General features: G+C 40.6%; 1 protein-coding gene across 2 annotated transcripts; it reads right to left on the reverse strand.

Annotated features, from left to right (window-relative positions):
• Positions 1 to 6: 6 nt before the first annotated feature.
• Positions 7 to 15,377, reverse strand: DCAF4 (DDB1 and CUL4 associated factor 4). Of its 2 annotated transcripts, XM_035900955.1 has the most exons (13): positions 15,158 to 15,377; positions 13,391 to 13,488; positions 11,458 to 11,615; positions 9,888 to 9,970; positions 9,160 to 9,262; positions 8,047 to 8,190; positions 7,329 to 7,378; positions 5,951 to 6,030; positions 4,222 to 4,317; positions 4,009 to 4,106; positions 3,149 to 3,325; positions 2,822 to 2,936; positions 7 to 1,886 (listed from the first exon to the last, which is right to left on the reverse strand). In XM_035900955.1, exons 1-13 carry the CDS (start codon positions 15,265 to 15,267, stop codon positions 1,693 to 1,695), a joined length of 1,506 nt encoding a protein of 501 aa, XP_035756848.1. In that variant the 5' UTR covers positions 15,268 to 15,377; the 3' UTR covers positions 7 to 1,692. The 2 variants fall into 2 exon arrangements, with proteins under 2 accessions (XP_035756848.1, XP_035756849.1); XM_035900956.1 differs by lacking the exons at positions 9,888 to 9,970; positions 11,458 to 11,615; positions 13,391 to 13,488; positions 15,158 to 15,377 and adding an exon at positions 9,539 to 9,785.
• Positions 15,378 to 15,383: the final 6 nt, after the last annotated feature.

Here is a 15,383-nt window from a genome sequence, read left to right on the forward strand (position 1 = left end):
TGCTGAAAAGATAGGGCGGAACGAATGGGGTAAGCAGTCAAGAGACTGGTATTAGCCCTGTTTCTTTTTATTCCTGGGATGCAACTTAGTGAAGTAGAAAAGCTTTGATGGGGACTTGCAAGCCCCTTCCTACCCAGGATGCTCAGCACTGTTGCACCCCTCTGCAATGAAGGCACAGATGTGTCCCAGGTGCCAGTGCCATGCTGGGTAGTCCCAGCTATAGGCCACAGCTGTAGTCATCAGCAACACTTGCCTTGGTGCAATGGTGCAGGCTGTACCCCATTTCAGAAGGCACTTGGAATGCAGATGCCCAGCTGCGCTCTCCGACACCGCCATCTCACTGAGCCAGCTGGGCACAGCCTCCATCCTAATGTATGTGAGCAAGGATGCAATTATGACCTGTTTGTACACTCACCCGCTGACCTGGCAGGACCCCATGGGAAGCAGCAGCTCTGGTGATACAGCTGTATGTCTGAATGCTCTAAGTGGATCCCAGGATGCAAAGGCAGTTCCTGCATTCCTTTTCCAAGAATTGTGGAAAACTTGAGTGCAGCATGTCTTTCCTGTGAAGCCCATCAGTAGCCCCACCTAGTTTATGAGGGCCTTCGCCCCCTGTAGGCTCCTGATCTTGTCAATGCTTCCGACATATGCTAGCTGCAGGGTGGTCTTGCCCTACCCAGACTGGTTACTAGCCAGGAGCTGGAGGTAATGAGGCTCCATGGGATAATTGTTCTCAAATGCAGGTATGGGCTCCTGCAGTGTCATCCGATTACCATGAGCTGGTGCTACAGCTTCACAGCTGAGGTACCGCACTTGTACCTCTGTATGCAAAAGTCTTGACTCTGCACAGGTCATCTCTTGTCCCAAAGAGGATGTGGTCTGTCCAGGCTGGGCTTGTCTCCTGCTACAGGTGCATAAGCAAGCCTGCCATGCCAGACTGCTGACCGAACCCCAGGCAAGGGGTGTGGACTTGGTTAGGAGACAGTGTGATAAATGAACAGGGACATTCAGCCTGGCTACTGAGCAAAGAGAGGGGCTTTCTTCTACACATGCTGCCTTTTAAAGGGGATGGTGGCAGGGCAGTGGCGTGCTACCATCATCTGAAAAGGACAAAGTTTAGCATGGCCCAGCAAAAAGGATCGATGGTGTGAGTGGGGAAACAGCTGGTTAGAAGCAGTGCAAGGAACACAGATGCAGTGGAGACAGCTGATGCAGGGTCCCAGACCAACGCTACTCCAAACGAAGCCCTGGAACACCTATAGTGTCAGCTTCTCAACACCAGCTATTTCACTCCCCTAATCCACTCTGTTGCAACTTGCTAATGTGGATGTAACCACAGCTAACAGTTATATGACCCAAGTAGGATTAATGTAGAGCAGCCTTTTGACAGCAAATTCAGCTAGCATGAGTCAGGCCCTCACTGCACATTACCAGCTTTTCAAAGCTTATAGCTAGATTTCAAAGAGGCTGAATATTGCCCAAGAAGTTAATCAGCATTCACCTTTTATTTACAAGATGTCTGAGATGTATACGGCAAGATTTGCTGAACCTGCTGAAGGAGGTTCAGAATTTCAGGGGTAAAGCAGATGCAACAGCAGCACATAGTGACTCAACGGCATGGTGACTGGTGCAAAAATTTAACTCATGTATAGGCTGGCAGCTTTGTAGACCAGGTCTGAGGAGAATATTGTGTCAGTTATAGGAGAAGTGGTAGAGATCCTGTTTGACAGCCATGAGTAAGCCAGGAACTCCTCGGCTACCCCCTAGTCTTGAAGAAAACACCACACTGGGAATGGCATCTTTGGAGGATGGGTGAGGAGAAGGGATGGTTCTAAGCAGATGGGCATCTTGGAGACTCCAAATTCTGGTGTAGCAATCCTGACCAACTGGAAAGGAAAGGACACCAGAATTCAACATCACACAGCTCTGCAAGATTATCATCACAGAAGCTGAAGGTCTACAGGGGAAAAAACCCTCACCATTTCTACACACACTAGAGGCAAAGTGCTTATCAATACTTTACGGAACAGTAATTCTCACTGAATATTGCAAGAGTGGGAAAAATGTGCATTTCCTATTAGGCAATAGAAGGTATGCTAAATTAGTAGAGTGCTTTCCTCATTACCAAGCTCCTAAGCCAAAAAAAGGGGAGAAAAACTTGCTATCAAATTACCAGGAATTCTTTTCATTATTCTGTCACTTACTGACAAACCCAAGGAGAGGTCACCATGCTTGCAGTGACACTGTGAAACTTGGCTATACTTTGCCTCACTTATTGTTACCTTTCTTCCCCTCACCCTAATTAAAAGAAATAATAAAAAAAAAATCTCAGACCATAGCCAAGTATATTCAAAATGAACCTGAGTGGTATAGACAGTTTACAAGGAGCTACACTTACACTCCAGTGCTTCAGTCCATCACCACACTACCCACTCAAGCACCAAATAAACCTATACACAGTCTTTAGTCTCTATATAAAGTTATCACTAAGTCTCCCATTTACTCCCTGAATTTCAAAATCAAGCGTTTTCTGCTGTACTCGAGACACACTGTGGAAAGGACAATGAGACTTTTACAGGACACAGCAGATAAAGCCATTAGGCGCTACACGGGAGTGATTATAGTAGGTGCGCCTCCATAACATTATTTCTTAATTTTCATAGTATGTTGCAGTATGTCTAAGGCTAAATTTCTTCTGAATTTTAAAGAATTAACAGCTTTACAGCTTCCAACAGCTGTACCTAAGAAACACTCCTTAGGCATAAGAAAATCACTGCCATGCACTCTACAAGTAGAGGGAAAAGAAAAAAAGTCAACCAACCTGCTGTAAGAAGTCCTTCCTCCTCATTTACGTGCAGAGGGAGAATTGCATATTCATTGTGATGACCTTTGTACTGTTTCACACACTTTGCTGTTCTCAGGTCCCACAATTTTATCTGCAAGTTGAAGGAATTGTTTGAAAGAGGATATACTACCAAAGCAGAGAGCTTGATAAGTGGCCCTGGAAGAGGACCCATATATGGGACTACTACCCAGTTCCATACCACCCCCCTACAGAACAGGCATCCGCCCCCGGGAGTGGGATAAGCACCTGTCAATGCCCAGATACTGAAAGGAACAGAATACCCTAAACACAACAAACCCATACCTTTCCAGCCATATCTGCTGCCATAATGTAATGTTCAGCCTCAAGAAGGCGAATAGATGTGACTGCTGAGTCATGGAAGAGACGAATTGCTTTCCAGCTCTGGCCCTTTCGGCTGCGTTGACGCACATCGATGCTGAAAATCTCACCTGAACGGCAGCCATTGTACAGCATCGGGGTCTGGAAGAATCCAAGAGAAAGCAGCATACTACATAACATCTGAAAGGATGCTACAAGTTATACAGACAGCAGCTATGCCAAGCTTTTGAGTTCTCTGGTGCAGTTGTCAAATTATTTTGTTAACACGGGCATTAAGAACCAGAATTTTTATTGCACACTGCAACATTTTCCATTAGTTCCATTCACACCTCAACCATTTACTTTAGCTGGAAAAGTTCAGCTATGTAAGCAGGAACTTAAGACTAAGATAACAGCAAAACCGGAACTGGAATTCTCATATTCTGATTTCACCCTTCTAGCTAAATCTTTGTGAACAAGTCCATTAGTATTTTATAGGGGTTTTCTTCTTGATGGAGACAATACACCGAGTGTTAACAAAATGAGATTGTTTGCCAAAACCAGAACAATTTTACAATGCATTATTACTGTGCTTTTTACTTCCTTCATTTCCTTTTTACTTCTGTACAACTAACAAAAACTACCCCTGTTGCCACAGGGTTTGAAGTCAGTTAATTTTTTTGTTGGTGTTCAGCTGTGCACAAGCTCTGTTGTGGAACAGGTATCCAACAGTAATTGTAATCACAACCTTATGTACAGCTTGATGAATCCCACCACAAACGGAACAAAAAGCCCATCAGTGAGGCAGCACTCTGAAAATATGACAGGTGTATGGTTCTTTTTACCTGTGTGGCAAACTGTTGCGCCAATACATCACTACTGGTTCCAAATGTCTGTCGATGCCCTGTCACTACATTGGTCACAAGAACTCGTCGTGTCAGGCCTAAGGAAGACAGATTATGTTCTTTTAGCTGTAATTTGAGTAGCAGCTGGAAGATTAATGCCAGCAGTCTTTCCCTCTCACTGAGACAGAAGGGGTTGCTAGCCTTGCAAATCACCTGTGCTGAAGCAGTTGTCTGCTTGGGGATTCAGGCACCAAGCACAGGACCAGGCAGTGGATATCTTGAAACTGCACAGCATTCCAGGTCGATCTCCTAGGAGAGAGGAGCAACACACGAAGCGTCCATAAAATGTTAGGACAGGATGGTAACTCGGAAAGCTTCTCTGGATTTCCATACTTCTTTCAACATTTCAATCTGAAGCAGAGAAAATATTACCCAATTAGTGTCCTTGTGCTACTCAAGAGATGGGAAACAAAAGTGGGACTTCATAACTGTAAGCTGAAGACTTATAGTCTATACAGAGAGATGATTGTGAGAGACTGAAATTTATTCAGTAGTCAGAGCGCTGACCATGGCAGGAAAGAGAAAAATAACACTTGCCTTGCAGCACTAAGCAAGCCATTTTTTAAAGGTAAGTGGGCTAAAACCACAAAACATTTGCTTTATAAGCTACAGATTAGCCAAAGCCTAACCTGGATATTCTTGGCCTGCCTATTTAAAAAAAAATAATTGTTTGAGTAAGTAACAATACCCTAGATTTGACCCTTACTCATGTAGCTCCTGCACAAAGTCTACTAATTGACATAAAATTTAAGTCCTCAATTTTCACTTCCTTCATGGCACATCCACCATGATCATACGTATGCCAGGCAGCACAGGTGACATGTCTAAAACATGAGTTTAGACAGGTTAAGCTCTACTTTGCTCCTAGCACCTACTTAGCAAGGTTCCCTCAAACCAACAATTTAGGAGAGTGAAGTACATCAAGAAACTAGGAAATACCTAAAATAGTCAACAGGAAACACTAGACAGGAGGACTTTGGTGGAACTCAGGGCATCTGATTATGGTGAGGGGCTTACAATGTTCTACAGAGCAATTGGGCATGCTGGCCTCGTGGTCATCCATCTTCAGTGACTCTTCAAGTTCATGTTAATGCTATACATTTTTTTTTTTAATGGCTACATAAATACCATGACATGAAAAATTAAAAATAGGTCCATAACTCTAATCTATCGCAGATTTCCTCTGTATAAACTTAACTGATCATGTCTGAATGAAAACCAGGTTAGGGGACTGTACTGTGCGACATGAAGAGGCATGGTTCTGACATCTATCAAGAAAGTCCAATTAATAAAGTTGTGCCCCCAAGAACATTGAACAAACAAATACATAAAGATACAGCTACAGCCATCAGACTTAAGACATTGGATTCTCTAAATTAATCATGCTTACACACAAAAGACTGAGCTTGTACAAGGAACTATGGGCTGAGTCATTTACCAGCTTTCCACCTTTGATTAATCCACTGAGCATACTTGAGTAGCTACTATAAGAAGGGATTCTGCAATGATCCTAGACAGTCTATAAGGAAATCTGAGTACTTCTTGTGTGCAGCTTCTGAATATTAGTTACAGGCCAAGCTACTCATGAAAAATCCCAAAGGAGAACAAGTGACATGTTCTCCTGCCAACGTCAAGTACTACATCATCAGCAGCTAAAAATAAACTAGTGCTTTGAATACCGCTTGTTAATTAATTTTTAAGGTAAGTCATCTATTCAGTTCTTAAACTGTTTCAGACTTTCTAAGTTTTACAATACAACAATCTCACCAGCTACTGAAGAAAAGTGCAGAAATAATCTTTCCTTTGTGCTCTTTTCATACCATAGCTACTATCAAAAATTGGAGGAAAAAAACCAAAACCAAAAACAATGAAAACACCCTACCTGGGTTAGTGCTGCTGAACAATGATGCTGGAAGGAGACTGGCACAGCCTGGTGTTTCTGCAATTCCCATGAGACACAGCTTGCTGAAGTGAGTTAAGGAAAACAAAAGATTTCTCCCTAGAATGGAACAGGCTGCCTAACATTTATAGCTAGGAAAAGCAAGATGCTCTGACGTAGCCACAGCTCACAATACTCTCCCTTTTGAGACCTCTGTGCCTTACAGTTTACCATTAAGTCTTGGCTTTTCATTTCTTTCATAGGAAAGAGCTAGAAAGAACTCCCATTCTTGCTTGTGTATTTTCATTACCAGAAAGACAAGGTAAGAGGAATACTAAGGCATCTTTCTAGTGATAGAAAAAAAACCAAACCAAAAACCAAAATGCATGGCCTACATTGATCATTCTTCTCATCTTTACATGCTGATGATGCTGCATTAATATAGATCTGTTTTTCATGGAGTTAAGTTGGAAAAAGGGGAACACACACCAGGGAGGCAAGGAAGACTCACTTTAGATTACATTAAAATACTTCCTAAAGATTATAACAGGTATAAATAGGATTTGAAAGCTGCCTTTAAGTTCAGTGGGGTAAACTGGTGATATGACTAGAGGAAAGCACAAATAACCAAACAATCCCCAATTCCTAAGCACCTATGAGCAAGCCTGATGAACTCCTGCCACCTTCTGGATCAGTCCCGAATTGCTTGGCTTTTCCCATGAGCCATTACATAGATCACTATATAATCTCCTTTTTTGGCGCTTTACTAGGACATCTGTTGCCTGCCATCTCCCACGTTAAAATCCCTTTTCTTCCTCTCTTCTGGATTCTGTATTGTGCATTACTGCTTCCTCTGCTATACCATCATCCTTCCTCTTCTTCCGAGACAGGTCTGCAGAACATGCTCTGAAAGTTGCAGAGCATGGTGCCGCTGAATTGCTCCCATCCTCCCCTCACCCCAACCAATATGGGGATGGTTTACAACAGAAACCAACCAACCCACTTTCAAAGAGGTCCACCTCAAAGAGAAAATTAGTTGCCTTAACCCTCTTGTTCTTTTGCCCCAGACAGTTTCTAAAGATCAGATAATTTTGGATCTACATCATCTACACTATTAACAAAGTGGGAAGTCTCCAGGGCAGGAAACATGGTCTTTCACCTACTATTACACTGGAACAATTCTATATATATCTATAAGGGAACTGTACATCTGTTTCACAAGCTCAAACATCTTTCAATTTTTATAACTTTCTCTGTTTTCCAGAAAACTTAATTTCTGGGGCAACTACATGAGATGTCTTCCTGGAAGTTAGTTGTTCTGTGTAGCATGATGCAGGCTTGTGAAAGCTGAACTGAAATTTTGCGTTTTTTAAAAGGATATAAAACATGAGAATCTGGATGCGTCAGTGATGCCCAGCACACAGAATTCACCTTCAGACACAAGAAGACATACTATTTTGTGATCTCTTGTTCAATTCATGAAAGGTTATTTCCATGCAAAGATGACATAAAACCATGCGCTGGGCATGGTTCCTTAGCCCACTGAAATAGCCCAGTAATGGCATTTTAGCCTCATAGTCCTCTTAAAGGACAGAGCAGCATTGGGAAGTTTGTCCAAACATGGACTGAGGCACCAAGCACATCCTATTATTTAAGAGATCATCCTTAAAAGAACCTGAGCGTGAGAGATTATGAAAGCTTGTTTTAAATATTCTTCATGTTCAAGAATAAACACATTTTCCCAAAATTATTTTTAAGAAAGAAGCATGCAGATCTTAGTAATTTCTGGCCCTTAACATCAGTTTTATCAGCTATGGCCACATGCAACTCTGAAGTAAGCACTATCTTTGGAAGCTGGTACTTCTACGTGGTATTCTGTTCCAATTGTAGTGTAACATTCCTGAGAACTCACACCGGCACTGAGGACTTTCAGACAAGTTTGCTGTGATTCTGCATTCATCCAAGCTTCACATTGCTAGAATCTTCCATTTTCTCCTCCTAACCCCTTCCCCAACCCTCATGCAGTTCCACCTGTGCCTCCCAAGGAACAGCCCTCTGAGAATGCAGTAACTGAAGGAAGCAGGAACGGAACACAGTACTTTGCGGTTTGTGAAGTAGAGGTTGTCATACATCTCCACAGTGAGAGACTCCTTCCCCAAACCACTGAGGTTGATGATACCATATTTACATCCTCCATGCTCTACATCATTCACAGTGAATATCCGTTCACAAGCAACATCCGCCTGTAAAATAAAAGCTTACTGGTCATGCTTACTGGAAACTTACAGAAAAAACAGTTTGAGGGAGCTACATTAGGTTTAAATAAAACAAAACATTAATTCTGATCCCTTTAACACCATCTGCTTTCCATTCATCTCTAAAAACAGTAGCCAAACCCTTTTTACATGCGTGCACAGAAAAAACATGAGTAAGAAAAGGATTTAGTCCTCCAGTAACAATAAATATTCTTTCCAATTATATCCCTTCTAGACACTTAACTCTGGTTGATTAGTAAGCTCAGACTGGTATTGATAGAGGGCTCAAAAATTTAAACCTTATCAAAAGCAAATGTGGAATTCTCCTGGTCTTGGATCACATCAAAAAGGCCAGTGCTACATTTCAACTTTTCTTTTATGACACTAAGTTTCTGACTCCCTTCTAGCTTCAGCTAGGTAGCTGTGTGTGCTGCAGTGCTCTGTTCACAAGCTCAGGACCTGCTCTGGGAGAGCTTCCTACATAGAATATAGGAGATATTTGCTCCAGAGACCTCTCCTGCATGTGCAGTACCATCAAAACAAGTAGAAACTGCCTTCAGATCATGAGATGCAAGATGATTACTGATGTTTACATAGATTCTCTGGACCACAGACTTTGCTACTCCCCAAATTCTTCTTTCCCCTGGGGCCTCTCACTAATTACCCACTCAACTCCTGTTTATTTCCAAGAGAACATGTTGATAAGCTTGGAGGGAAAAAAACAAACAAACCAAAAAATCACTTTCATATCCAACCTCCTTATCATGTTCGTTTCTAGGAAAGGAACAGCCTTCTCCTATCTGTTTAAAATTACTGAGCACAGATTTTGAGAACTGACACAACAGGAATAACACATCTTTGAAAGCAAAATTTGACTTCTGGGATTTGATTACAAGATCCTGAATTTTCACTAAAGATGGACTCTATTCTAAAGACTTAATGGTTCTTATAACATACCACAATTATTTTAAAATTGTTGGTTCCAGCAACTGACGAATCTGGACTGTGAATTTCTATCTTCCTCCTCTGCATGCAGTTCACTTTTAGTTCGTGGACCAGCCTGTAAAAGAAGGTGGGCGGGGAGAGGGGGAGGGGGAAAAGAGAGAATTCAGGTAAGCTTAGGTTTAATGCCAATTAAAAGAATTCTGGACAGGATATCCAGAACTGCTTCTCAATCATAGAAGATAAAATGCCTGAACAACTAGCATGCTGCAATTTCACTTATAAAACCCATGAACATCTGCGTCTTCCATGTTCATGGAATTTCATCCTGTTATTTTGAACCCCAGCACATCTTCAGTAGCAGAAACAAGAACATAGTAAGTCACTAACTTGCCTTCTGGGCTGTTACTAAATTGGAGCATAGATATTCTAGTGGGGGGCAGGGGGAACGGTCACATCAGTTGAAGAGCATTCATCCAAAGAAAAGCTGCACTGTATTCATAAAGCATAACGTGGGAAAACAGCATATACAGTGAAGTTTTAAACTCCAGTTATCTGCATTGGGAAACCTCTTCTTCATTTCAATTCTCATCACTTTAGTACTTTTTTTTTTTTTTATTATAATGAATATGTTCCTCTTCATCCTAAGTGGAACAGTAAGAAATGCAAAAAACCTGACAGGAACAGTTGCACTAATAGCAGAACTTGGTATTGCAAACAGAAGACATATCAAATCACTGTACCTGCAATAGCTTGTGGAGCTGAGCAAACCCAGCTGCCTTTTCTGTAGCAGCACAGATGAGTTCAGTCCAGCCCTTGTTGTTTTCTGGAAGGGAATAACGTGAACATGTACTCAGTTATTTGCTTGTTTACGATTGAAATATGGCTGTGCATATTAGATGTTTGGGATATTTACATAGCTTTTTCATCTAGCCTACATACATTAAAATTTTCAAAGCATCTATAAAACACATTCCAGCACCATCTCCCTGGTCTACTACAGTAAGTAGACAAGAATATATTTCTGTGATATGTGGGGTGCTTCTATAAATACAAAAACTGGAGAAAGAACCCCCCTGCAAAACAATGGCTATTGTTTTCGCTTGACATAATCAGCAGTCCCACACTGTGAGGTGTTAAGTCACCTTCTGCTTTCACTATAACACCTTAAATTCTTATTATACATCAAAACTTCCTATCACAACAAGACTGCTATTAACTATGCAGTCTTACTGCTGCATTAAACTACTTTTCCATTCATCATTTTTTAGGATTTCAGGCAAACACTTTCTGGGGAGACCAAAGGATAGAGTACTCTGCAGAGTTATGGAGCAAGAAATATTTTTGATAATGCTCTGACAAAGTATGTATTTAAGAGTCAAAATGTTTTCATCTGGGAGCCTAATTCAGATGTCTGACTCAACAACCAGGTTTTGATTAGAGATGTATATCCACAGTTCCCAGTAATAGCAAGGTGGCTAGCAGCTGTTTAGTATCTATGAAACCTAAACTGCTCACGGAAACACATAAAACACCCCTCACCCCACCCCTGGAGGGGGTGGGGGGGAAAAAGGCAAACCCAAACCAACAGCAGCACTTGCACAGTGAAGACTGAAGAGCTGAATAGCTGGTTGAAGAACTTCATTAGCTAATGAGAAAAATGCTCTTTGCTTCTGCCACATTTAAGCTGAGCTGTGATTTGTAAAGTTATAAGAGATGGCTTTCAGGTAATTAAAAAACATCCTTGTTAGGTATTTTACCCCAATTACCAATATGCAGCATCAGCATTAACTCTGCTGTAACACTTCATGATGAAAAGCATACAGGCTTTCCAGGCATAAACATAAAACCCGCCTTGATTTTACCTGTCCAAAAAAATTCTTCATGAAAAAGCTGTTTCTACAAAATATCATTAGTATTGTTTCTTCAGGGTCCAGGAATATGATCAATACATTTATAGAAGATATGGAAAACATAAAATCAAGACCCCATTTTGCCAATTCAAAGCAAAAGCAGGAATTTGAAACCTGGCATCCAATGTCCTGACTCAAATGTAACTGTTGGACAACCTGCAATTCTGAGCACAGTTCCTCTCTCTTTACAAGTTTTTGCCTGTAATGACTTGCTTTTATTCCTGCGTGGAACAGCCAAACAAAAGGCTTCAAGGACTACAAGTTCTCAGCAAAAAGAAATTTTTACTTCTTCAGGCAGCTTAAGGAACTGTACCACAGTCAGAATTGAAAGGCTTTAGCTTATAATCTGTCCTGGGCCAGAGTACAATAAAGCCTAATTGCAATCTTTTTCAGAATGTACCTTCTTTTGTTTTTCTTCCTCTTCTAGGAGTCTCAGTCTTTTGCATTCCATTGCCTTGTACTGAATGCTCTCCTTGGTGAGTGGGTTGTAGTTATTATGTCCAGGCAGTAGGCGAAAATAGCGGTTCTTTTCTGAGTCATAGTAAAATCCCGGCAGTTCTTAAAAAAAAGAAAAGTGGCAAAACCCAGGCAAAGTCAGATGGATAATTAAATTAAGTTTCATTATTGCTCTTTGACATCCCACATCTTTATGGGAACATCAGTCATGAGGCTCAAAGCTCTTGCCCCCAGCAGGTCTAGAGCATAATACACAGATTAGGAATAGATGACAGCCACTTAAAGGGAAAAAAAAAATTATTTATAGTTTTCAAGTGCACTGCCATTACGCAGGTACAGAAGGGGTGTCACCACTGACCAAGATAGAATTCAGACAGATCAGAAAAGCAGAGAGGAAAGGTTTTGCTGCAGAACAAAAATTACATTTTTTTATAAATCAATGATGAGGGGACACTCGTGGTTAAAAGACTAGGTACAGCAGTCCCAAACAAACAAAAAAAACCCATCGACAATGAGGTATCACCCAAACCAAAATAAAGTGATCCACTTCTCAAAACAAGACACTTTTTCTTCAACACAGAGGAGAGATTTAGATACAGTCAAGAGTACATTTGGACAATACACAGAGGCTCCATCCAAAGATGAACTGGGATGAGAGTAACATTCGATTTTAATGCTTCGCTGTCTGGGTAAATTCACAGAGGCAGACAGGCAAAATACTTTGAGAGACTCATAATGGTACACTGTCTCAAGACAAGGGATGTTATTCAGAAGAGGTGAGTGCTAAGAGGCGAATGCTAAGATCTTAATTTCAATAGGTTTCATTTAAACTTTTATCTACTACCAGAAATTGCGTTTGAATAACCTCTTTTTGCTGCTGCTTACAATTCAGCTCCTTGTCAGTATCTTTTAGGTTTCAGCTTAGCAACAAGTGACCGAGATTTATTTAGGTCAACAAAAATATAAAGCTAGTGAATGAATCAGTAAGATTTGTAAAAGCACACTGCATACAGTATACAGAATCTAATTACACAGCAATAAATGTTTTGCAGGATACATCTCCTAACATGCTCACAATCTCTTAGGCATAAAAGGGCAATAAACAAAAAAGGTCTCTTTAAACTCTGGCTTTGTCTGTGGTTAAGAGGTTATAGAGTCAGTGGTGTTTCAGGACTCTCCTGTTGTGGAGAAAAGCGTGTTCCCACAGGCTTAGTTTTTGCTAGGGTTGTTTAATGAGTCAGGAAACCAGAATGCAAACAGGACATCCCCCTCAATAGCATTGCTACTGCATCAAGTCTGGTTTCGCCAGCTGACTGCCTGATAATGAACAAAGATTTAGCCAGAGTGTGTTTCTTACACACTACAAAATACACTGAAGGCATAGAGAGAGATGATTTCCACCCTGCACCCCGAAGTGGTGGATCATTGTGTCTTTTTTGAAAGACTGAATATCTGGGTGCAAATTACAATTTTTCATATGCTCTCTTATTTTCTTCGCTTATTTGTTGTTTCTATTGAAAGATTTATTTTATAGCATCTTCAGCATATATGAGAAAAGCAACAAAGTTCATTTTCTTCCCAAAGCAACATTTCTGGAGAGAGAACCAGAATTCTGTTTTTTCAGCTTATATCAGCTTGCCTAAGCACATAAGTTTTCAGACATGAGAAGTACTTGGGGGCCTGAAAGCATATTTGGTCCCATTCTCTAGATCCTCACTTAACTACATCTTTTTTTATCGCCTGATGTTACTTTTCTCTACAAACTTTACTGCTTATATCCATCCTTTAACACCATGCTATTTATGCAGCTGTTACTGCTTTTTTCATACAGTCAGCACATAGACACTGATTTTTCACCCATAAACATGGTCTCTTACCTGGTACTACAGAGTTCTGAGTTGAACTGGATGAAGATGGATTTCCACTGCCGCTGGGGCCTGCACTCACTGGGGTCTGTGGTTCCTCCTGTTCCGCCCTAAAAAAAAAAAAAAAGGTATTGTCTTCAAGACAGGCTCACAATTGTCCTACACATCTTTCCCACAAAGAACCTAGAAAGCAGCTTGTTATTGACATTAATAGAGTACAGCTTTGCAGGGCTGTGATAAGTACACTGTGTATATCACCATACACTAAACTACAAAAATAAAACAGTAAAAATATTCAGCTTAAAAACCTCTCAATAATATTAGAGACATCAACATCTTAAAAGCCTTAATTGCTTGCTAAATCATTAGAGGTGGCTGCCGATTCTGCAAGTGCTTTTAACAATTTTCAGCGTAAGATGAATTCTAGGCTTTTCACCATATCCACTGATTAAAAGAAAAGCCCACCCTTGAAAACATGTAAGTCTTCACAGCATAAAGCGAGAGACAGTGTAGGTACAACATTGATGTCAGGTCAAAAATATATTGCCATTCGCTTCATGACAAGACTTTCATTGATGAGGTTCAGAAACATGCAAAATAAATAAAAGTTTAATGAAAACTCCAAGAAAGAAAAGTCTTTGCATTGTAATAAACACCATAACCAACAGGGTACCTGCAGCTTTCTTCTTTTTTAAGTCATTTAAACGGGCACATTCAGTACTGATGAGCAAAGTTCCACTAGGAAGTATTGTGAATCACCCATACAATTCTTACTTCTTAAGATAGGTCTTATTATATGTCATCTTAAAGCATTAATTAGGCCAAGATGTTTTGCAAGAGTCATAATTTATTGAAAAGCAAAATGACAAAGAAATTCTAGTTCTAATATCAGCTCTATTGCTGCTTGATTATACACCTTTGAAAACAGTTAAAGAACATAACTAATCTACAAGGGGAGAAACACCCCCCCCCCAAAAAAAAATCAAGGACTTCAATTTAAAGCTTTTTAATAAATTTCTTTTAATTCTTTATTTGCTGAATTACAGCCCATTTGCATTCCTAACTTTTCTTACACAAATACAACAGGGCAACTCATATATATGCGTATGTATCTCTTTCTCTAGAAATACATTTAAAAAATGCTTAGGGTATTAAATCAAAGGCTTGGCCTCTACTTTTCCTGCAAGAGGCACTAAGGAAAGAACATGGGAAAGAGCCATAAAAATAGCCCAAACACAGACAAATGTAAGTTCTAAAGTTTAAAATGTACTTTCCTGAAAGAATCTATTTTCAAGGCAGTGGATTATTCCTGAGACCTTGCTTCAGTTTCCTGATCTGCTAGATGTGGCATTGTTACCATACTACTTAACATGCTTTTAAACTTCCAGAAAGATCCTTTAATAACAGTTTTCACACTAGTAGACACTGAGGCATAAAATAAATGGGCAGGTGGAATTAAGTACTTACAAGTATTTTTCTTCCTTGAACTATCTTTGCATATTGATGAAGAGTTTATGAACACTCAGGCACACCTGAAAGGACTAGCTCATGAAACCACATCTCAGTTTAAAATCCATACATGGTCGTGAACATATGATAAATTTCCAGAAATCAATGCAATTCCACTCCCACTAGGGATGACAGATATACCAGAAGTACTGCCCGCTAGATTTTCAGATGACAACTCTCTCAGTTCCAGATAGCCACCATTCTGCAAATTTAATTATCCGTAACATCTAATGGCTTAACCCAGGCTAAGCACAAGCTGCGTATACTTGCCTTTCAGTACAGTTGTTGTGATCGGGTCTTCTGTACCGGTGGGGACGGTAGCTGTGCTTGCGACCGCTCCACCCATGCTTTTCTTTGCCTCTCCGGTAATTTCTCTTCATTTCTACCTATAAAGCAAACATGCACGCGTACTTCAATGCTACCTGCCTGGAGCGGTCCGGCACGCCCGAGACGCCTTCTTCCACACCGAGGGGCTCTCTCAGCAGGGGGGCAAACC

This window comes from Egretta garzetta, unplaced genomic scaffold (genome assembly GCF_000687185.1).
Source record: "Egretta garzetta isolate BGI_Z169 unplaced genomic scaffold, ASM68718v1 scaffold828, whole genome shotgun sequence".
NCBI classification, from domain to species: domain Eukaryota; kingdom Metazoa; phylum Chordata; class Aves; order Pelecaniformes; family Ardeidae; genus Egretta; species Egretta garzetta.